At 36.0% G+C, this 25,362-nt stretch overlaps 1 protein-coding gene across 16 annotated transcripts in view; it reads left to right on the forward strand.

Annotated features, from left to right (window-relative positions):
• Positions 1-25,362, forward strand: part of PCDH15 (protocadherin related 15) — a 691,874-nt gene that overhangs the window by 426,653 nt on the left and 239,859 nt on the right. For 15 of the 16 annotated variants that reach the window (XM_003783651.1, XM_003783650.1, XM_023509543.1 and 12 more), the window contains one exon: positions 21,638-21,717. The exons of the other annotated variant lie outside the window; for it this stretch is intronic. In XM_003783651.1, coding sequence (XP_003783699.1) covers positions 21,638-21,717 — 80 coding nt within the window. The remainder of the gene's footprint in view (positions 1-21,637; positions 21,718-25,362) is intronic. 16 annotated transcript variants of the gene reach the window in all.

Consider the following 25,362-nt stretch of genomic DNA (forward strand, 5'->3'; position numbering starts at 1 on the left):
AAACTGCAATAACAGAAAAAAAAAAAAAAAAAAAGATAGCACAGAGACAAATTGCCCAGAAAGTAGAAAGCAGTAAGAAGCAGACCGAGAAGTTGACCGTTGTCACCAAAAAAGATAGCACAGAGACAAATTGCCCAGAAAGTAGAAAGCAGTAAGAAGCAGACCGAGAAGTTGACCGTTGTCACCTCTGGCGACCTGAGAATAAAGTATGCATTATACTAATGACCTCCTGGGTGTACGAGGAAGTCTGTCAGCGTGCCATGCGTGTTTTCTTCTATCTTTATCCATTCCTCTCATTTTTAATAATTTGGAAAATATGTGGAGTTTAACCTAAATGCCTCAAGGCATTATTATTTTTAGCCCTAAGGAAAAATTCCTGCTGCCTTGACCTCACCATGGAATTGATCTTTTCGGAAAATGGTTTGAATTACATGCAAGCTGTCACCTAGCATATCCCTCTACATTAACAGTTTTTATGATAGGTGCTAATTCCTTTTCCTGACATCTTGGAAATGTTTTAGAAATTTTAAGGTTTTTTTCTTCTCTTTTGTTTTTGATAACTTTTTCTTGCAAAATAGTGTGTGTGTGTTTTATTTGGCGGAAGATAATATAGGAGTTTATGATTCGTGTATGTTTAGAAGCTGGATGGTACAGGTACCGGGCACATGAATCACAGGCACCAAACAGTAAAATTTACAATATTATTAATATTATGGGGATTGCTTTGTATACATTATTTGGGGATCAGCTCTTCTGGAATCAATAAAGCTTTTCTTTGAGCATTCTTATCCTTTAATGTATTACACTATAGATTAACACTGGGGATTGTACTAAAGGATAGTTATTTCTATTTTATTACATAAGAAATAATTTATCCTGGTTTAGTAGGTTATGCTGATTTTGATAACTGTGAAGAATGACATCTGATTATTTTTTCTCTTTTTTCAGCTCGTATGTTAGAAAACACATCTTCTCATCTTTTCTTGTGCTACATTTTAGGTAGCTATTTTATCATTAATATTATTTCAAAGAATAATGCTGTCATGAGTATAGATAAGGAAGTTGAAATGCACTGAACACTGATATTGGTAACCTTGTTCTAAGGCATCATTTATATTTTGTATGAAACAGAGATCGAGTTAACAGAGAGAGAGAAGCTTCACAATGCCAATCACCTGTGCCTTACGAAAATTAAATTTGACTTGTAGTGTGAATTTTTCTCTTTTGAAGCAAATGTGATGATATGTCCAAGTTTTCAAAGAAAATATTTTGATCCCTTGACAATATGGGAAGTATATTATCTAGGGATGATTTTTTTATTTTTTGTCTCTAGGCATAGAAAGCTGTCAAAAGGGAGAAAACATATTTTATGTATTGTCTATTCATATATGCGCCTTCTTCTCAAAGAACAGCATCACCCCTTGTAAATCATCCACAGACAATAATGTTCTCACGGGGATAGTTTTTGGAAGATTAGGGAAAGGAGAACCTCAGATCCTATACATGGAAAACAGATACTTTTAAAAAATTTTTTTCCATGACTTCTTCCTTCCTTAAGTAGGAAATAAACATGATAAAAAGTGAGTTTCCCAAAAGAAATGAGGACTATCACTCAAATGCTTATTTCTAGTGGAGTTAATGTCTGTTTACTTACATTTTAACAAGAAGTATGACACATAGGAAATGGGTGAAAATGATCTTATTTTCCATTCCAAGAGGGCTGGTAACTTAGAAAACTTGACATGGTCTAAGAAATCAAGCCATATTCTCATGGTTTTATTGAAAATAATTAGAGACCTCAACAAATTTATGAGATACAATCATCTTTTCTGATATTACTAGAAAGCTATAAAAATGAAGAATAGTTTAATAAATGCCTATGTGTAAAACGACCACCGTCATTGATCGTGATATCTCATTTATTTGTTTTAAGTTTGTTATTTGTAAAAATTCTCACAGTAAGTTTGAAAAGTCTTTCCTACACTTGCCCTGTTTGTGTCTGTCTTTCTCTGTTGATATCACCAGGCGTAGAGCAGGGGTCCCGTGGCTGGTTGGTCCTGGGGCTGGATGTGGGTGGGGGTTTGTACTCAGCATAGAGGCCGAGAATCACCACAAAAGGGAATAACCCTCCTGCTCCGTATTTTCATCCAACACTTGCACTTCCAGAGTCATCACTGTATCTAACAGTCTCTTTCCATGTGTCCTCCTATGTTTTACTGCTACTTCTGATTAAAAATTAGTCCTCCTCATTCCTATCTAAACCAACCCTTTCACTTTCAAACTGGATCAGTGCTTCTCAAAGCCTCCGTAATGGAAGATTAATTTAAATGAATGACTTGGAAAATGAAATAAAAGGATATACAATAATAAAGACACATTTTTACTGCTACAATCAATGGAAATGAAATTACTATCAAATACATTAAAATGTTCTGTGCACAACTCCTCTAAATTTTTAATTTCATCATAATCTCAATAACCACTTTGCAGAATGATACTGACCTATGGACCACACTAGCACTTGTGACTGGAAACATATTTGCAAGGCCCAGTGCAAATTAAAAACACACCACCCTCTCAGGATGGGCCCCTTGTGGTGACCATGTTTTCACTCTACTGAGTGTGTGTCCCCTCTGACCTACTCAAGGACATTGTTTCTTAACTGCCCTCTTTCCTTAATGACCCTCCTACATTTTCCCTTATCCAGCAACTTCATCTTTCCAAATTCTTATGCTAAAACCTTCAAGTAATCTCTGACCTTTCTCTTTCTCCATAGTTCCTTCTCATTCCTGATCAATCAACCAATCTGGTTGGTCTCAAGATATTTCCATGACTCCGTCATGTCTCCCTACTCCCATGCCTTCAAGTTAGCCACCCTCTCTCCCTGCCTGGATGATTGCAGTAGCCTCCTTGGGACTTCACCCCTGCCCTTCTGGGATCCGTTACTCATACAGTAGACAGAGTATTTTTAAAATGACCTAAGGTAACATCTCTTCTTTGTGAAAATCTCCCAATGGCTTTCCAAGTCACCCAGGATAAAGTAACTGTGCCTCTGATACCCACCTGACCGCATCTACTTCTCACCCTCTCGAAGAGTCCCCTTCCCGGACTCCTGCCTCGGGGCCTTTTACTTGCTCTTCGCACTGCCTGAAATGCTTCTTTCCCAGACAGTCACATGAGTAAATTTTTCCCTCCTACCAGTCTGTACTTGCTTTCCCCCTGAGCACAGTGGTTTTACTGGGTCACCTTATAAAAAACATCATTCTTCAGCACTCGGCAGTCCCTGCCTGCTTTGCCCAGCTTGCTGTCACCTCCTGTGCACCTTTTCTTATTCTTCTATGATATCACTATCCCAACTCTGATATTAGGTCCAAAATCACAGAGGCTTTGTTGCTTTCCCGATTGTATCCTCAGTCACTAGAACAGTGCCTGGACTACACTATCTAATCAATGAAGATGACTATTATGTGGGTCTGTCTGTGAGAAAGGCTACATCCAACTCTTCAACACTGTCCAGCCTCATCCACCTTCCCATAGTTTAGCCCTATGTAGACTTTACTTTCAGGCAGCCTTTGCAACGAGGACATAGACATGATTAAAACCATCATCTCTGTGCCCTTGCAAGAGGACTTGGGGTCATGTAGCTTTAAGACAGGAGTTTTTGATAAGAAAGGAGACTCAAATGAAGAATGTAACAAATACCCTCCATAGAAATTCAAAAAGAAATTAAAACATAATTTTTTAAAAATGGCTTGAATCTATTTAGAAGAGGAGAAATTTCAAGAAGATTCATCTTAATATTTTGTCCAAAGGTTTTTTTTTTTTCTATCCTGTTAATGACATTCTTTTACAAAAGATTTATTGCTATTTTTTCTAAACTATGATAAGGTGTGTGTGTGGGGGGGGGTGCAGAAAGAGTGTAACAACGTGTAACCGAGCAAGACTTACTTGGGAGAATGCTGTGGGGACTGTCCGTCTTGCCTATGAGAACACAGCTGACAAGTGCACGCACCGCAGCCGCCTTTTTGCACAGCACAGAGAGGTTCCTCACCGCAGCCTTCTCCTGTTCCGAGTCACAGACATAATCGTGGTGGGCCGTGGATGTGTGTGTTTTGCTGCCTCAGAAGAGGATGTGGTGTTGGAACGTGAGAAGAATGAAGATGAATGCTTAAACCGGCTGAAGTTAGTATTGTCTAATCTAGAGTAAGCAAAACATCCTCAAAAGTATAGTTTCTGCCTCTAAGCAACACGTACACAAAATAAAATGTACCCCCTCAACTGTAAAGTTTGCTTGATATTTGTATACCTGGTAACACCGTTCATTTCATCAACTCATCCTAGAAAAAGGTCTCCATATCTCATTGCTGAATATTACTACGGTCACCTTCAAAGTACTGCCTTTCGGAAGTTATGCCCTTCAAAATGAGTTTGGAACTCTTTTTCTGGAATGGCTGTCATCGCTGTCATTGCACATTCTTATACAAATGTCCATCATTATCGTTGTGATTGTTTGAATTTGATTTTGGCAAAATCCGAGCACATGTCCAATTCCTAGCAATTCAAAGGGTCATATTTCCCTAAAATTATCTCTCTAGCCACCAATTGCCGGCCCCTGAAACTGCTGTAAGCTAGCAAAATCTGCTTAAGTCAGATGTAAACTCTGTGATATCAGGCTTTGGAGTGTTAGAAAAGGTATTTAGTTTTATTCCCCAGTAAGCTGAAGTCATTTTCAAATTATGTATCACAAAAGTTTCCTCGAGGGAATAAAGAAAACCGTAACCTAAATTCTTTAACTGCAAGAGTGCCCTCCTTGTAGCCTTCAAACGCACATGAGGCTTCTTGAACTATAGCTGAACCTTACACCAGATTTCAAATTCCCAAGATTCTCCTGAGGTTAGCTTTAAATATAGATTAGCTTTAAATGTGTCATAATAATTTAAAATTGAGGATTTTTTTTTCCCTCTGAAATGCTCCACTATGTAAAAGCATGTGGCCTATAATGGAAATATTTGGAGAGACATGGAAAATGATGAATTAAACATGACACAAAACTCATGTCCACACATGCCTAGAAAACCAAATCAGTGAGCGGAGGAAGACTATAGATATACATGAGTATATTTTGAGATGGCGACAATGACTTTGACTACAGGGAACATATGTCCCAGATATCATGAGATGATTTCAATTTCAAGAACTCTGCCTGTGTGTCTGTGCCTGTGTATGTGTGTTTTCTTAATTGGTGTAGGTGCCAAATGATGTATTTTGAGATTGATTAAAAGTGGTGGATCTCAGCCAAGTACAATTCCCGCCCCCCCCCCCCAGAAACACCTGTTAGTATCTGCAGATATTTTTTGTTCATCACAGCTGGGGACTAGATCCTACTGACAGCCGGTGGGTAAAGAACAGTGGTGCTGCTCAGCACCTCAGATAGGCAAGAAAGTCTCCCCTCACCCTGACAAAGAATTATTTAGCTGAAAATGTCAGTGATATCATACTGAGAAACTCAGGCGCAGAGGAACATCAGCGGTTGCTATGAAAATTTTGAGGCAGACTTTGGTATGGTCCATTATGTCACTTCCAAGAAATGCAGTCAACATCTTTCCTGATTCACCTGTGCAAATTACAAGTTACTGGAAGGGCTTCATTTGTTTCCTTCCATGACGATTTTACTTGTCTTGATTTTGTGTATCTCAAAACTTTCATAATGAACCACTTGCATGGTCATCAGAGCAGTGAATTGAAATAAAAGACATTTATCTTTAATGACATTGTATGGACAATCACCAGAGGATTATATATGCTGATGAAGCTATTTGTGGAGTGCTGGGGAAGAGACTCTTACTATGGTGTTTCTGAATATCTTCTAAAGCCTGGAAGACTCTTGCCAGTTTCAGCTGCTAATCCCTGGTCTCTTTTAATCCATCTTTGTGAAAATAGCGGAAACACTCTTTGGGTCACTCCTTACACATGACCTATCAACAAGAGTTTATGAATATAGAAGAAAGTAAGAACTTTCATTTGCCAAAGACCATGGTAGGATCCGAAGAAAAGCTTACAATTTCTAAAGCTGTTTGACTTACAGAGTTTTGATTATTTCTCATTCATTTGGTTATTTTTTAACTGAACAAAATTAAGCTATTCTGCTCTTTCTGAAGTTAAATGAACAAAGGACTAATCTGAATTCTGGATTTGAAAGTAGAATATTTGCCTAGCAACTATATAATAACTACTGGTATTTTAATAGCAGTAATCACTATTACCTTTAGTAACTTGGCAATAAATGACTCTTACTGTGTTGTTTTGTAAATGAACTTCAAGGTTTATCACGTGTCTTGAAGCTGCTTACTGTTTCACATGCTGCCCCCTACTGTTGATCAAAGCTTAATTAGGCAAATCTTATTACTTTTCTGGGATTTTGATAAATAGAATGAAAGAAAACCATGTTACTGAATTGTGTCCAAGAAACTGCTAATAGGTGTCAGTCATCTTGGGAAAACAGCAAGAGCCTCAGTTGATCCTAGGAAGTGCCTATTGTGTTTCTTTACTTGACTATGGGAAGTAGTTGTCTGTGGAGCTATGAAAAAAATGTATTTCAGATTAAAAATTAACAGAATATTTGCATTGAAGGAGTAACTTAAGAATACTGAAGAACTGAATTATATCTCTCTTCTGCTTTTGAATTTTTTTAAATCATAGAGTCAGAAAATCAATCTATATTTTTCAAAAGAAAATCTTCCTGTCTGTGATTTTCCACATTAATACACATCCCTCACTCACACAAAAGAACAAAGCATTAAAAAAAAAAAAATGTACCCCATGACTGCATTAATGTACACAGCTATGATGTAATTTAAGAAAAACCCTCCAGATTAAGAAAACATAAATTCAGAGATGAAAACAGAATTAAGAAACAATAAAATTTGACTCAGCATTTCAACAGAGTTCTTCTTTACCTACCTCTTCTGAAATAAAAATAGTTCATTTTGATTTTGATAAACAGATGGCTAGAAAAAACAGCAAAACTTGATTGTCACTACAGTGTCCTAATTTAACCACTGTGTGGTGAGTGATTAGTAATCAAAAGTGCCTTTGTGAATCAAGAGGAAAAATTCAAAGATGAAGGCCAAAAACGGGTGTCTAGATGTTTATATGTCCTTCACCCTTGTTTACCTTTATTTTGCAGCTATTCTGTGTTTATTTATAAATACAATTATACACATTGTATTACTTCTTTTTTTCTCCCTATTTTTGCTTTGTTCTTTGTTCTTGTGCCTCTTTTTCCCCCAATTAACTTACAACCTTGTCTCTCCCATCACTACCAAATACTTCCATCTGTAATTCCTATAAAATGCATAGGAATTGCATTTTATAGGAAAATAAAATCCCCCTATGTCACTACCATTCAATCATCAAAGTCAAGAAATGAACTTGCTACATTCCTAGAGCTTAACTCTCTTAACTACACTCAGCATTTTACTACTTCTACAATGTCCTTGTTAGCAAGATGCACAGTCTGGATTGTGTGCTGCCTTCGGACACCTTTTTTCTTCGGCTGCCGTTTTTCATTCATCTTCTTGCTCTGTAACAATCCTTCCTTGGCTCTCAAGATGTTGAGAGTTTTGAAGATTACAAGCCAGTTATTTTATGAAATCTCTTTCAAGTTGGGTTGGTCGATGTTTCTAATTTGGTTTAAAGTATATTTCTTTTGTCAAGGATAACACTAAATTAATTCTATATTCACCTCATCACACCTTTTTATGTGGTATTGAATTTGTCCTCTTACAAGGCATGTTACCGTTGATACCTTGATCAATGTTACCCATGTCTTAATATAGCTGCTTACCGTACCTTGTAAATATTCTCTGCTCATCCACTTCATCCATACTTTTTAACATCTATTGATATTACATGACTGAATTATGATGACTGTTGCAAAACAGTTACTTTCTAAGACCATCATTTCTTCTACCTTTATTAGTGGGAGTTTGACTATAAAGAAAAACGTTCTTTTCTCACTCATGTAATTATACATTTGTTTATTGATTTCATGAACTCATACATTTCAATCTTATTCAAGGGATTATAATTCATTTATCTCAGTCACGTTGGACTGCAATAACATATAAAAACAATTAAACAAAATGCTACATCAAAGCACAGAACAAGTGGCTTAAACTCAGGTGTTTAATTCTCACAGTTCTTAAGTCTGGGAAGTCGAAGAGTAGAGCGCAGATATGGTTGGATTCTGGTGAAGACCTTACTCTTTTCTGTTTCCTCACACAGAGAAGCAAGGAAGCTTCTATGCCTATGTTCTATTCATGAGGCTGCTAATCCTATGCTGGGGCTCCACACTCATGACCTCATCTAAACCTAATTACCCCACCTTGTTCGATCTCCTGTGCCAGGTTACAGTCCTTACTTGCAATAGGTGAAAAGGCTGTCTTTCTAAGCCACATCTAGTGGCTTTTGAAATTAATTATTCAAGAAGGAAGAAGGCAGGAAATATACATATATTTATGATGCTAATGAAATGCAAAAATTTAAAAGTCTCTACAACAGATTTTCAAGTGGTAGTTTGGATCACAAAATCAATTTAGTGTGTCAAGACACACTTTTGTTAGTGAAATGAAACAGTACAGAATAGAATAGAAGATGACAGAACAGAAAATATCAGAATGCATCACATGTAGCAATGAAGTGAAAATTAGTACTTTGTGTAAAGATACTGTGTATGATGGTTCTTGGAGATAAACAGATAGACAGATGAGAGAGGCAGGCAGGGAGGGAGGGAGGGAGGGAGGGAGAGAGGGAGGGAGGGAGGAAAGATGTGCAGGATTAGATAGCCTAATATGCATTCACTTAATAGATTTAAGATTTCTTGTCTTGAACAAGGTGATCTCCTGACCCTGGATTATACATGTATTTGATAAAACAATCTTCCAATATTTTCATTGCATGTTACTTTATTTTTATATGCTTTTTTATTAAACTATAACTGCGTACATTAATGTATTTATGGTGTACAATGTGCTGATTTTATATACAATTTGGAATGCTTATCAAACTGGGTAACATAGCCTTCATCTCACTTACTTATTTGCATGTTAAAACATTTATACTCTACTCTTAATAGTTTTGACATGTATCCTTCCATTGTGCACAATAGGTGAGGTCCCACTATTACCCTCCTGCCTCCCAGCCTACCCTATCCCTTCCCCTTTCCCCACTTCCCTCCTTCATTCGGTAGTATAGTATGAAAGTGTGGGTGATTATATATTGGTTTCATAATAGTACTGAGTACATTGGATACTTTTTCTTCCATTCTTGAGATACTTTACTAAGAAGAATATGTCCCAGCTCCATCCATGTAAACATAAAAGAAGAAAAGTCTCCATCTTTTTATGGCTGCATACTATTCCATGGTGTACACATGCCACAATTTGTTAATCCATTAATGGGTCGATGGGCACTTGGGCTGCTTCTATGACTTGGCAATTATGAATTAGGCTTCAATAAATATTCTGGTGCACATATTTTTGTTGTAAAATGATTTTTGGTCATCTAGATATATACCTAATAGAGGAACTGCAGGAATGAATGGGAGATCTACTTTTAGTTCCCTAAGTGTCCACCAAACTTCTTTCCAAAAGGGACATGTTAGCTTGCAGTCCCACCAGCAGTGCAGAAGTATTCTCTTCTCTCCACATCCATGCCAACATCTGTAGTTTTGGGATTTTGTGATGTAGGCTACTCTTACTGGAGTTAGATGATATCTCAAAGTGGTTTTCTCTGATGATTAAAGATACTGAGCATTTATTTTTTCATGTGTTGGTAGGCCATGCACCTGGCTTCTTCAGAGAAGTGTCTGTTCAAGTCTCTTGCCCACAATGAAATGGGATCATTTGATCTTTTCTTATTAATTAGTTTGAGTTCTCTGAGGATTATAGTTATCAAACCTTTGTCAGAAACATAACCTGAAAATATCTTTTCTCATTCTGAAGGCTGTCTGATTGCTTTATTTAACTGTGTTCTTGGCTGTGCAGAAGCTTTTTAGTTTGATCAGATCCCAGTAATATGTTTTGGGGGTTGTTATAATTCCCTGGGGGTTCTTCCTCATAAAATATTCTCCCAGACCGATTTCTTCAAGTGTTTTCCCTCCACTCTCTCCAAATATCTTTATAGTTTCATGACTTAAGTTTAAATCTTTTATACAGTGAGAATCAATTTTTGTTAATTATGAAAGGTGGGGGTCTAGTTTCAGAGTTCTACATGTCACCAGCCAATTCACCCAGCACCATTTGTTAAATAGAGAATTTTTCCCCCAAATTATGCTTTTAATAGGCTTATCTTATACACCATGATCAGGTTGGTTTTATCCCAGGGTTATAAGTTTGGTTCAACATATGTAAATATATAAATATAATGTATCACATCAATAAAATAAAAAACAAAGCCCATATGATTCTCTCAATTGATACAGAAAAAGCTTTTAGTAATATCCAGCATCCTTTCCTGATTTGAACACTTAAGAAAACAGGCTTAGAGTAGTCATTTCTTAAACTGATAGAGGCCATCTACAGCAAACCCACAGCCAATATAATATTGAATGGAATAAAATTAAGAACATTTCCACTCAGATCTGGAAATAGAAAATGATGCCTATTGTCTCCACTGCTATTCAACATTGTAGTGGAAGTGTTAGCCACTGCAATCAGTCAAGAGAAGGTGATCAAGGGTATTGAAATGGGGTCAGAGGAGATCTCTCACTCTTAGCCTGATGATAAAATATTATACCTGGAAAACCCCAGGGACTAAACTATAAAACTCTTAGAAGTGATCAAGGAATACAACAGCATCTCAGGATTCAAAACCAATACTTACAAATCAGTATTTTTTATATATGCCAACAATAGTCAAGCTGAAAATATAGTCAAGGACTCTATTCCTTTTACAGTAGTGGCAAAGAAGATGAAATATCTGGGAATTTACCTAACAAAGGATGTGAAAGATCTCTATAAAGAGAACTATGAAATTCTGAGAAAAGAAATATCCGAAGATATTAACAAATGGAAAACCATACCATGCTCATGGCTGGGAAGAATCAACCTTGTTAAAATATCCATACTACCCAAAGCAATATACAAATTTAATGCAATCCCTATTAGGGCACCATTGTCATACTTTAGAGATCTGGAAAAAATAGTATTTCATTTTACATGGAATCAGAAAAAACTTCGAATAGCCAAGACATTACTCAGAAATAAAGACAAATCAGGAAGAATCACGCTACCAAAATTCAGGCTATACTATAAGTCTATAGTGATCAAAACTGCACAGTACTGGCACAAAAACAGAGAATCAGATATGCAGAACAGAATAAAGAACAAAGAGATGAACCCAGCCACTTACTTAGTGTCATTTGACCTTTGCTGCTTATTTTACACTTAAGCATTCAGCCATCTAAAATTTATTTTTTATGTAATGATTTTTGAGATCCACGTTTTATAATATATTCATCAGCTGAAGGACGTGTGTATTGTTTTCAATTTTTGAATATTTATAAATAATACTGTTATTTACATTTATATGTAATTTTGTGTGTAACATATGCTTTCATTTCTCTTGGACAGAAATCTAATAATGGAATTTCTTTGTCATATAGTTCCTCTGTGTTTAATATTTGAAGAAACTGACGAACTATTCTCTGAAGAGAATGCCTAATTTTACATGCCCACCAGAAAATTATGATTCTTAGTACCCTCCACCTTCCCCAACACTTGCATCAGATGTCTTTTCATTTATTTAGTTTCTTAATTTCTTTTAACAGCGTTTCTCAGTTTTCATATCACATTTTTTAACTTCTCTTGTTCCATTTATTCCTAAGCGTATTATTTTATGATGTTATTAACTAACACTAATTTCTTAATTTCATTTTTATTGTTCATTTACAAATGTACAGAGATACAAACGATTTTGAGCATTGATTTTTGTGTCCTGTATCTTTAATGAACTCAACTATGATCATAGTTGTGTTTTGCTGTATTTTTTGGAATTGTCCACATAAAAGAGCAGGTCACCTAGAAATAGAGTTTTATATCTTCCTTTCTAAGAAGCCCTTCTACTTTGTGTCTTGCTGGTTGCAGCTTGCCGTTCAATGTTGTGTAGAAGTGGCAAGCATAAATCCTTATTTTATTTCTGGCCATAGGGAGAAGGCGTTCAGTGTTTCTATCTTAAGTATTATCGTAGTTGAAAACATTTACAGATGTTCTTTATCGGGCTGGAGACATTCCTTCTATTGCCAGTTTATTAAGTGTTTTTATCATGAAAGAATATTGAATTTTATCAAATGTGTTTCCTGGGTCTTTTGAGCTGAACATTTCCCCTCTATTTTATTGAATTTTGATACTATATTAATTGATTTTATTATGTTGAACCACCTTCCATACCTGTAAAAAAATCCCACTTGAATATTGTATATAATCTTTTCATATCTTATTGGATTTTGCTTGTTATTTTTTTTTTTTTTTTTGAGACAGAATCTTACTATATCACCCTTGGTAGAGTACTATGGTGTCACAGCTTGCAGCAACCTCAAACTCTTGGGCTCAAGAAATTCTCTTGCCTCAGCCTCCTAAGTAGCTGGGACTATAGGCATCTGACACAGTGCCTGGCTGTTTTTTGTTGCAGTTGTCATTGTTGTTTAGCTGGCCTGGGCCAGGTTCAAACCTGCCAGCCTCCGTGTATGTGGCTGGCGCTGTAATCACTGTGATGCAGGCACTGAGCCTGCTTGTTAACATCTTTTTGAGCAAATTTACTTTTCTATTCATTAGAAATATTATTCTGTATTTTTTTTCTTTGGAATTCTTTTGTCTTTGTTAGCAGAATAATACTGGCCTCATAGAATTAGTTAGGAAGTATATCTTCCTCTTCTATATTTTAGATGAGCTTGTGAACAAAAATTTATGTTTCTTTTTTAAATGTTTGGTAGAATTCACCAGTGAAGTCATCTGAGGCCAGTCTTTCCTTAATGAGAAGTTCTGTATTGTTTTAATTACCTTACAACCTTTTTGCTGGGCTTTTTGTATCTTCTTATAGTAGTCAATGTTTATAATAAGAATTTGGTCATTTCATTTAAGTTCTCTAGTATGTGACACAGTTTTTCATATAACATCCCCTTATAATCTCTCACTATAATTTCATTAATAATGCAATTCACCCTCTTTAGTTTAGTAATTTGTCTATTTTCTTGATTAGTGTAAACTAGAGGTTTATTAATTTTATTGCTTTCATGGACCTATTTTCTAATAAACAGAGAAGAAAACAACAAAATATATAAGTGAGTTATGGGGAAATGTGGATGAAAATAGGATGTATAAGTCTCGGCACCCGTAGATCAGTGAGTGGGGCGCTGGCCACATACACTGAAGGTGGCGGGTTTGAGCCCAGCATGGGCTGTTGAACGACAATGACAACTGCAACCAAAAAAAAGGCAGGCTTTGTGGCAGGTGCCTGTAGTCCCAGTTTTTTGGGAGGCTGAGGGAAGAGAATTGCTCAAGACCAAGAGGTTGAGGTTGCTGTGAGCTGTGATAACAGCACACAATACCCAGAGTGACATAGTGGGACTCTGTATCAATAATAATAATAATAATAGTAATAATATGTATGAGAAAAGGATAGAAGAAAAAAACTGGAGAAGTGTATGGGGAGTTATGGTTTGACTAGAGATGATTTCTCAGAGAAAGCAGCAAGAGCAGAGAGTTGGAGAAGGTGAGAGGATGAGCCATGGTAGTGTCCAGGGAAAGGTATTTCAGGTGCAGGAGTAAAACCCAAGAATTCAGGCATGCCTGGTGTGTTGGGGAAAAAAAAAGATTATCTTCTTTATAAAGTAAAGTAGGAGAAAGGGAAAACTAGTAGAAATGAAGTCATTGGCAATAGGGGAGGCATGGAAGTGAATCAGGTGCCACAGGAAGAATTTGAGTACAGCAGTGACATGATCACATGTAAATTTTAAAAGGATGATTCTGAATGCTACATTGCAAATAGTCTGTGGAGGAAATATGTGAGAAATTGTATTAATAGTTCAGTTTAAGCCCGGAGTGATCTTTCAGGAAATAAGAACTCGTTTCAATCTGGCTACATTTTGTAGGTAGAAACTACATATCTTGCTAATGTACAGAAGAAAAGGTAGAAGTTAAGAATGACTATTAAGGAATCAAGTTACAGCCCAAGAAGGTAGAAAGATTGAATTTCATTAGCCAAAATTAAAAAAAAAAAAAAGAAAGAAAAACTGCCAGAGGTAGAGTAATTTGTATTCATATTGTATCTGAAATCCCTTTTTACATCAGCTATAGACTAAATGCTTATGTCTGCCCCAAATTCATATGTTGAAGACTAAATCCCAAACATGATGGTATTTGGAGATAGGACATTTGAGAAGCCCTCAGGCCATGAGGACTGAAGGCTCCATGAATAGCTTTAGTAGCCTTAAAGGGAATGAAGGAACCAGACCCTCTGCTGTCTTCTATGTAAGTATGTGATGTGAAGATAGCTTTCTGCAAATCCAAAAAATGCATCCTCACCACAAATGGGCTTTTCCAGGGCCATGAGCTTGAATTCCCAAAGTCCAGAACCGTGAGATATAGAATTCTGTCATGTTGCTGTCTTAACTGACTAAGATGACACCTAATTGGAGCTGTGGAGTAGGCCGCTGAATATAAGTCTGGGGAAGTAGAAGGGAGAGAGAGATGAAAAATATCCTAGGGTACAATGTACACTTTGGGTCTGGGTACACCAAAGCCCAGAGTCCGCAACTATACAATATATACATGTACAGAATTTGAATTGTACCCCTTAAATCTGTTTTTTAATTGCAAAAAGAGGATAAAATAACTTTTTAAAAGTATTTTTCTAAGAAAAAGTTTGTGGAAGAGTTATGTGCTAGAAATATGCACTTGAAGTCTTGGGCACTTAAGTATTATTTAAAAAGTTAATATCAGACCAAGTTGGCGATAAGAGACAATGAGAGAGATTGAGAATGAACAAATAACAAGAGGAGTGATGGTGTGGAATGGATGATGGATGAGTTTTTAAGAAAGGAAGCAATTGGGCAGCTCCTGTGGCTCAAAGGAGTAAGGCGCCGGCTCCATATACCAGAGGTGGCAGCTTCAAACCTGGCTCCAGCTAAAAAAAAAAAAAAAAAAAAGAAGATGGATAAGAAAGGAAGCAATTGATCCAGTTGAGGATTATGGTATAAGAGTCAAAAGTAGAAGATTTCCAGAAGAATACTCTAGAAGTAGTAATGAGGAATAAGGACACTATTGGGAGGCTCACCAGTTAAAAGGGATATGGAGCCTAAGGGTCTTGCGGAGAGCTTGGTTTTGGTTAAACCAAAACTGTGAAGAGAACATTGAGAGAACTTTAGGGCCCAGGATACTTCGTTAGTGACAGCAAAGGAGTTTCAGAGGGCGCAGTATTTGACTTATGCTCCTATAGCTAGTAGTTTGAGAATGTTGGCAAATTCTTTAAGTTTTGAAGTTTAAGATTTTATCATCTATAACGCAGAGTTCATAAATTCACCAGGTAAGAAAATTTTGAGAATTAAATGAAATCGGATATGTAAAGTCCCGAATACAAGGGAACGAATGGTAGCTCATCATTGTTTTAAAGGATTGTTTGCATATTTTTATTAGTTCTTAGTTACTTTATTTTCATTTGTGCCCTGGAAAAAATTAGAGTTGTAGGCCCATTTTAGAATGAAGTAATTCCAAATTTTGTATAACAAAAGATTTTTTTGTGACTGGACCCTCATAGATTTGCCCCTAAATTTAACCAAATACATATTTTTCCATTAAATCTTTCTCAATGTACAGACAATTTCTCTGGATTAGGCAAGTAAATAGATGTTTGTTTTTAAATACTACTTAAGTACTATTTTAATACTATTTTCAGCACAACCAGCAGGGATTCTGCTCTGCCCTCCTAGCCTAAAGCATTTTTCATTTGGCCTCCTGGGCAAATGAATAATCAATGGCAATGTTGAAAGAAAAAGAGATGTTTGAGGGCTTACGTCCTTTGCACCTTTCATTTTCCACCATCCTTTGTGTTTGAGGGCATGTTTTTATTTTGTCATTCTAGATTTTGCCAACTTTTCTAGTTTCCGATGCGTTATAGTTTCATATTATACATCATATATTTACCTTATAGTGTTAAAAATACTGAATAAACTTTTTACTTAAACTTACTTATATTAAAAAAGTTTAAATCACGATCATGAATGACAAAACAATACGACTTGACATAAGTAGGCCGTGTACGTGAATTTACATAATTTATGTTTAAATACATTCAGAGATGTAATGGTGACATTTTGTTAAAGGGCCCAAAATTTAACACCAGGAGGGTGTACATACCTTTTTTGGAAACCCTCCTGTACTAAACTTCAGTTTTTGTTCTCAAGTAGTTTAATAATATCAATCAGAACTTGTTTGCCTAAGTAAGAAAAGAAAAGATCATCTAAATCCATAGATTTTTATCTATTTTAGACTCCCTCGGGGCAGGTCCTTTGTCTTAATGTCCTGTGAAATTTATAAAATCATCCCGTTCCCATCAAGTGCACTCTACCACATGGTATTTGATGGCTGGGTTCATCTTTAACATGAACAGGATATTAGTTAAGGGAAGATTTGTTTTCCCTTTCAAAGTTTCCATTTTCTGGTGTCTGAGAATATTGCTCCTTGGATAAATGCTTCTGTTTCCCTATTGGTTGTGAAAAATCAAGAATTCAAATTCAGTTTCAGTAAGTATCTGGTTGAGTGAAGAAGAAAGAGTAATTGCTTTGATTTTTAAAGGCATTACTTGTCCTTCGAGAAAACAGTAGAGGAAAGACTTGCTTTAATCTTGGCGGGGTGGTTAAACTTGCGTTACCAAACCAATGGCCAAAGCACATATTACTTGCTAGCTACTCAAGACAAGCATCATTCAGCCATTTAACCGGAGGTTTTTAAGTAGCCAAACAAAACTGAGTAGCAAGGCTGACCCTTGCTTGCCTCTGGAAGGCCACCCTCTTCTGTTCCTCAGACTCCCCTGGCATGGTACCACCTCGTGGCCCTTTCACTTGGGGTGGCCTCTGTCTGAAATGTTCTTCGACACAAGACTTGTGCTTTCCCTTTTTGCAAATTTTTGCCAAAGTTTCCTATTTTCAGTAAGACTATCCCTTACTACGATATAAGTGCACATCCTCCCTCTGCCCTCTTTAGGAGCCCTTCTTCAATTATTTCATATGTTTTAATACTTATAAAGATCTGAAAACAGTATAGTTTTATTATTTTGCTTATTCTTTTTCCACTATCATGATAGGCTGTTCAAAGGCAGATTTTTTGTCTGTGCTGTTCACAGCTTGAAGCCCAATACTTAATATAGTGTAGATATTCAATAGACATGTATTGAATTATTAATACTGTATATGTTATTATTTTTAGTATCTTTATTATGTCCTTAGGTACCTTACCTGAGAGATAAGAATATAGCTAGGACTAGGACCCAGGTAGCTGGCTCCAGAACCCCCTCAGTAAACCCTCTAATAAACTGCCAAACCATAACTGCTATCAGACTTTTCTTAGACCTTGAAGAAAGAAATTGGATTTGACATATTATATCAAAAATAAAAACATTGGAAAATATTTTTGCACTGATGAGGAATAATTTCTATCTCTCACATTATGGAAAATACAGAATATTCCAGTCTCCCATCTCAAGAAGAAACAGTTTCTAGATTAAAAAGAAATAAATGTATGTTTCAACTAAGTAAATTACAGAGCTGCTCTTATTGGAATGGTGGCAAACATAGTAATATCATTGAAGTATTTTTCATTTTCTATTTAGCAGTAAACTTACTATGAGGCGTAAACAAACTAAAGTATAGAAAATTTTAACATTGTTCCTAACAGAAACTGTGCAGGCATTTTGAGATAATTGGATAGACTCATACATAGAAAAGTGTTTAAAATAATAGTAGGAACTTATTTAGACCACATATTCACATGTGATCAATCCTAACACCTGAAGAGTCAATGCTTCAGTTGATATTTTTGATTATTCCATTTAGGCATTGTATCCTGCTTTTGGACTTTGGCAAATAGAGAAAAGTGTTTATACGGGTGTTCACACATGTGATGGATAGATTTCAAAACTCTGATAGAGAGAGCACCATTCCCCCTTGCTTTTTTGACTAAAAAATTATGAATTCTTCCTAAATACTATGCCATTTAACACAGACCATAAAATGACAATAAAAGAATGGGTGAAAATATAAAAGGAAAAAAATAATCAAATATGGATTTCATTTTAAATCCAGAATCTTCAAAGTTTCCAGTGTGGGCAAAGCCTCACCTTGGAATGAAATAGTCAAGTTCTGGACATTCACAATCCTTAACACCCTGAGGTAATTAAATGGTTAAATAAAACTGAAGAGGTATTTCCAGGTAACTAAAGGATTAAAAGTAATTAACATGATAACTAACAATCTATAAATAAAACGACACAACCTTCACAATGTTTCATCCCACCCCATAAAGGACATTGGATACATTAAATCTAGGGGTCCATTATCCGTGGTTCTCAACCTTCCTAATGCCATGACGCTTTAATACAGTTCTTCATGTTGTGGTGACCCCAACCAATGAAAATAATTTTATGGTTGGGGGTCACCACAACCTGAGGAACTGTATTAAAGCATCCCGGGGTTAGGAAGGTGAGAACCACTGCATTCGATGGTCTAACATTAATCTGGGGTTTAAATCTGGCTTTAAAATTCTTTTCACAAAGCTATCTAGTTTTAGAATGTGTGTCTTCTGACTTTCCTGAAAACAGAAGATTATAAATTGTCTCCCAAGAAAAAAATAAAAACCACCACCACTACCGATGAAGACTTGAAAAGAACTTGATAATATCTAGAACCATATAACAAGGAAAATTGCCGGCTGAAAGAGAAAAACAGAAGAAGTTTGGTGTAAGCCTTTATAGTGATAAAATATTGTCTCTGGATTCAGTGTAATTCTGTTTCTTCAAAAAGAAAGCTGGGTATCATTATTTGTAGTTTCATTTTAAATTCTTTGCTAATTCTTATTAAGCAAAGAAGAGAAAACAAGGTAAAATGTTAAGTGTCTACTAGCAACCTGTGCAGTGTATTTTTACAAGTTCCTTTGTTCCTCATTTTCTACTTTTGGTTTATGATTAGCTTAATAATATTTAAAATTTTACACTTTTTACTTAGATGGAATGTTTCAATGGTTTTTTTCTCCATTGTAATTTCCTGGTTTTATTTCATTTGTCTTAGTATAGGTTTCTATGTGTGGGCAGAGGTGAGAAAATGTATTAGGTTTTACCCCCAAAGAGATAAACCATTAGTCTGGGGGAAAAAAAAGTCATTTTGTTTATTTAGTTAAAAGTTAACAGTAATAAGAATACTAAGGAAGAAGCAGGGTGGTGAGTAAATGGCTTTTACTATAATTCATAAGGAAGGTGGTACCAGGGAAGGAACTCAGATGCATCCAGATACCGTAAGTATCTTAGATCCAGTGGGGTGTGCTGCTGAGTGGCACTGGACCATGAAAATGAGCAAAGTCAAGGAGTGAGGCCTGAGAAAGAGGGAGGATGGAGTTGTGGCTATTTACTGAGATGATGGGGCAGTGAAAACAGCACATCATTGTTTTTATTTCTTTTTTGAAGTGGGCCGGGATAGGGCAGAGATCAGGATGTGGGGATTTGAACATTTTTAAATGGGAGGTTTATTATCCATCAAATTCAAGAAAGATATATGTCTGAAATCCAGAGGAGAGGGCCAGTCTAGAGCTGTGAACGTCTTTAGCACATAGATAGTATTTAATTTAAAGCTGCTCTATTTTACATGACCAAATCAAAGAAGTTCAAGGATGAACCTTTAGAATAATCTGGTATAAAATACATCTCTAAATGAGGAGAATCAGAAAAGGAAAATTAGAAAACATAGTTAAGAACGTGGGGATTAAAAGCAGAATGTGGTGTCCTAGCAGCCATGTGAGGGAAGCGTTTCACAGCTTAACCCTGCAAAACATTTTTTACAGAAGTTGGCATATAGTAATATTCGATAGTTTATTACCAACTGAATACTTACAATGGGTATCCTTCAACTCTTAGCTTTGTGTATTCCTGAGGGGCATCTAGCCATCAATCCACTGTGGTGGCTTAGAAAGACATTCTGTGACCAGGGCTGTATAATCTGTGTCAAAGCCATCTGATCTCTCATTAGTGCCTCCTGGCCTGTCTGGACATGAAATTTCACCCCCAGGCTCTCATAACTAGGACAGTTAGTGTTTAATTACTGAAGGGAACCCATTCAAATACCCCTTTTTAGGTCCTAGCAAATCCAAGGAAGTTCCAGGTAGGGGGAAACTGATGATTCTGCTAGACCTGTAACCTATAAATACTATTGACCCAACCTTCCACGGTCACAGAAAGGCGGATTTCTCTCACATTCTTTAGATAACATCCAGGATTCTTTCTCTCTCCATGTCTTTCACAAGAGGATTTAATGTCTCTAATTGGAAAAAGAAACTATTGGATGTTTTTGGAGGTCAAACCCCAGACTCCAGGGCAACAAAGGAGGGCATATATCTTTACTTTGGACAAGAGCAATCCAGCATTCAAACTCAGAAGCTGTAGATTTTGTCTTCTTTGACATGGGTGAGGGAGGGAAAAATACCAATATAACAATGAAAAAAGATAAATATTTATTGAAAAATTACATTGTACCAGATATTAGTTTGTATGCCTTGATATACATTACTTCAATTAAGCCTCTCAGCATTTTTTAACATTTGAATTATTGCAGTGGAAACAGGGTCTGATTTTGAACGCAGGCTTTCTGGATCCAGATTCAATATTCTTTACCAGAAAGTTTTACTACCTTGAATTATTACTTGGATATGCCTGAAAAAAAATTCATTAACTTTTTTTTTTTTTTTTTTTTTTTGAGACAGAGCCTCAAGCTGTCCCCCTGGGCAGAGTGCCATGGCATTACAGCTCACAGCAACCTCCAACTCCTGGGCTCAAACGAGTCTCCTGCCTCTGCCTCCCAAGTAGCTGGGACCACAGGCGCCCGCCACAACGCCAGGCTATTTTTTGGTTGCAGCCATCATTGTTGTTTGGCGGGTCCGGGCTGGGGATTCGAACCCGCCACCTTAGGTGTACATGGCTGGCGCCTTAGCCGGTTGAGCTATAGGCGCCGAGCCAAAATTCATTAACTTTTTTTTTGACCTTGTAAACATCTGTCTAGAGCTTGACATATTTGTTTCAATTATAGACATAGACTCAGATAAAGGTTAAATAAATTAAATTAAAAGACAATGAATTAATTAAGTACGTAAACCTTGGAAAATCATTACTGTATTTCTTTGCCAGGTAAAATTATCTGCACATTCAGGAGTGGTGGGATCAGATACAAAATTTTGTATTTTTCAGCTTGCCATTAATCTATGCTTTATTCCTTAGAACTATCAAGAATATAGTGTGTTATCACTTTCAGGCTTCTCTATTACTTTGTACAGAATAAAAAGCCTTATCAATTATTTGATAATTGAATTATGTTTTCTCTCTGAAGGCAACTGACCGAGAGGGGGACCCAATAAGATACGCCATTGAGAATGGAGATCCTCAGGGAGTTTTTAATCTTTCAGAAACGTAAGTTAAAAATGATTTCTAATTTGTTTTCCTTTTTGAAAAACTTCAACAATGTGCTGCTTGAAAGAAAACAGTCTTCTAATCATAGGCTTTTCAGCTGTTTGTAGTTTTGTTTTACTTTTTCTACTTTGAATATTAATGAGAGCTAGGAGGATAATTCCGAACCCAGAAATCTTACCCAAGAGACTGTTTATTTTTAACATTTTTACCGGGTAAAAGCCACTGAGGTGGAAACATTTCATTTCAAGGCACAACCTAGGATTAATTAGATCCTTTTAAAGTTGTCAGCTACTCATAATAACAAGGGCATTTCTATAAAAGATAATTTAGCATCACACTGTTTATTCAAAGGGAATTTTGTAGGCAAGGTCTGTTGTGAACACATTTAAGATGCCGCTAAAGTCCGTATTTTACTTTCTGATTAATGTGAAAGGTAATGAAAAAGGTAAAATTGAAAAAGAAATGCATGCCCACAGTAAACCGTTTTTAGGTCTAGATGAACATCATTGGACTTACCTCTCTGAACACATCTGAGACAGTGTTTCTCATAATATTGAGAAGAATGGCAGGAAAGAAGGCATTCAGAACTCCAGGGAGATCTTTTGTTTCCCCTCCTCAGTGGTAAAGTTCTGGTCTGCTGTCACATGTGACTAGTAGACAAGGAACTGTGCTTCCTTCCTCTCTGATATTTTCTGTGTGATTGTGAGTGACTTTACTTTATGAAATAATGAAAATGGAAACCTAGATCCTTATTATAAAGTGAAAACATTGATAGGTGAGCAAGCCACTGGTTCACTCTCAGGAACACATGGTACACATTATTAAGTCAAAAGCTCCACGTGGGGTTCCATTTGTCTTCCGAGGAACATCTGCAATTTTACATCAACTAGGATTTTGCAACCATGGGTTAATAATCTGCAGAAGACCTTAGACAAGCACACTTATTCCTCAGACCTTTACATTTCACAGATGAATAAACTTCTATTTAAAAAATGGAAAGACTTAATTATTTTCAATTTTCCCCATTTAAGATGTCAAAATCATAAATTAGCTACTATTTACAATAACCATTAAAGAAACCTCAAATCTTTTAAAAGAGAAACTTTAAATAAGACTGTTTAGTACTGGGATAAAAATGGACATACAGATTGGTGGAATAGACTTCAAAATCTGTTAATAACTCTATCATGTATGTTCAATTTTCTAAGAAGGAATCAAGATAGTAAAATCAGAAAAGAATTTTCTTTTTGACAAATGAAGCTAGGACAAGATACAATAGAATGAAGTTGGATCTCTACCTCATATAATTCTCAAAAATGAACTCTAATAACATCATAGACCTATTGATGAGATAAAACTATATAACTCTTAAAACAAAATACAGGACTAAGTCTTCATAGGATATTCTTAGGTTTTAGGATATTCTCATTTAGGCATGGCACAAAATGTATGCATGATTAATAAAAAGGCAGATAAATTGGACTATTGGACTTCATTTTTTTCAAAAATATTCTAAGGGTCACGTCACTGATATTAAAGTCCAAGACAATCCACGCTCTGACAATCCACAATAAAATAATATATATATTGATGTATCGATCATGTGTATCAAGAGTACACAAAGAACCATTACACCTCAAAAATAAAAGGAGAAATACCCTCATGAAAACAGGCAAAAGAATTGAATATATATTTCTTCCAAAAGGATATATGAGTGACCAAAAAAGGCATTGAACTGTGCTATTGATAACTAACTACTTGGAAAATGCAAATTAAAAGTATAAACAGACACCATTTCACACTCACTTAGAATAGCATTAAAGAAAAGCAAAGGCTATCAAAGAATGTAGATATGTCATAATCCTCTTATCTTTCTGCTGGGAATGAAAAATGTACGCTTCACACAGCTGTGTGGCATTTTCTTCAAATTTTAAACCTAGAATTACCATATAACTCGGCATTTCTGCTCATATCTACTCAATAAAAGTGAAGACATACGTCTACTTAAAACTGGAACAAAGGAATGATAAATAATGTTTATAAAGGAAAGATAAATAATGTCAAAAAGTGGAAATGAATCAATTTCCATCTACAGATGAATTAATAACCAAATGTTGCATATCTGTGTAATGAGATTTTATTCATCAATATAAGAGAATGAAGTACTGAAAGATGCAATGATATGGATGAACCTTGACAACATTACGCTAAGTGAATAACTCAATCATAGAAGAGGGCATATTGTATGATTCCATGTATGAAATGTCCATAAAAGCAAATCTACAGAGGCCAAAAGTAGACTCGTGTGTGTAGAGAGTGATGACAGAGAATCAGGGTTGACTGCTAATGGATCAGTATTGGAAATGTTCTAAAATTGATGTGGTGATGAATGAATAACCCTGTGAATGTATAAAACTCATTGACTTGCACTTTAAATGGATGGGTTTTATGGTATCTGAATTACATGTAAGAAAAAGATAAGATTGAAGCTTTCACCAGCTCGAGTAATCAGGAAGCCCAGACCTCTCTTTCTCTCTCTTAAGGATTCCCATTTCTCACATTTTACGTTTTTCTCTTGATGCTGAAGGCTTTTCCAACTGCTGGTTATGAAATTTAATGAGCCACCAATTTTATCAAAGAAATTTTCTACTTGGGTTGCCTTTCTGTTTCTCTAGTACTGCTCTTATCTCTGCCTTCGAAATGAAAAATAAATAAAAATAAAAATAAAACCATAGAGAGGTCAGATGTTTTCAAAGATAAAAGATGTCAATGAAAAATCCTTTTAGTCCAAATTGACCACAATTCTTATATCACATGTCTTAAGTCGACCTGGACAATCTCACCTTCAGATGTAAATTATTTATAGGAAAACTAGAGAGGGTTAGATGCCTGTGATGGTTGCATGATCAGTTTGATGATCATTCTTCAGTCAGAGTCCAATATTCTGAGCCTCTTGACTTCTGTTTATTTCAGTGACTATATTCCTGTTGTTCCAATTGGCATTTACAGGCTAGCCTAGAGCAATAGCAAGACATTTCAATACATTTGAAATTGGAAAAATTACATGACATTTCTACTTCCCTTTGGAGACATCTGGAATTCTCATGCAAAATTTGTACCATCAATTGTCTGTAACACTTGAGGATCAAAATAAGTCAGATGCTCTCTCAAAATATAACAGAAAATGATCTTCTACCTTATCAGATACTTCAATACATAAAAATTATATTGGTTACATTTTCTACCTTAAACAAAAAAATACACAACTATTTTTAACTGTTACACTATTTTAGGCTGTGATGCAAATTTTAGCAATAAACATCATTATACTATCACTACTTACTTTCTTTCACTGAAATAAAAATTACCAAAAATATTCCTATGGCCTCAGTGCCCATAACTCAGTGAGAAGGGTGACGGCCACGCATACCAAGGCTGGAGGGTTCAAGCTCTGACCAGGCCTGCTAAACAACAATGACAACTGCAACCAAAAATTAGCTGGGCATTGTGGCAGCACCTGTAGTCTCAACTACTTGGGAGGCTGAGGCAAGAGAATCACTTAAGACCAAGAGTTTGAGGTTGCTGTGAGCTGTGATGCCACAGCAATCTACCCAAGGCAACATAGTGAGACTCTATCTCAAAAAA

Source organism: Otolemur garnettii, unplaced genomic scaffold (assembly GCF_000181295.1).
Source record: "Otolemur garnettii isolate 467f Iridium unplaced genomic scaffold, OtoGar3 scaffold00008, whole genome shotgun sequence".
Taxonomy (NCBI): Eukaryota; Metazoa; Chordata; class Mammalia; order Primates; family Galagidae; genus Otolemur; species Otolemur garnettii.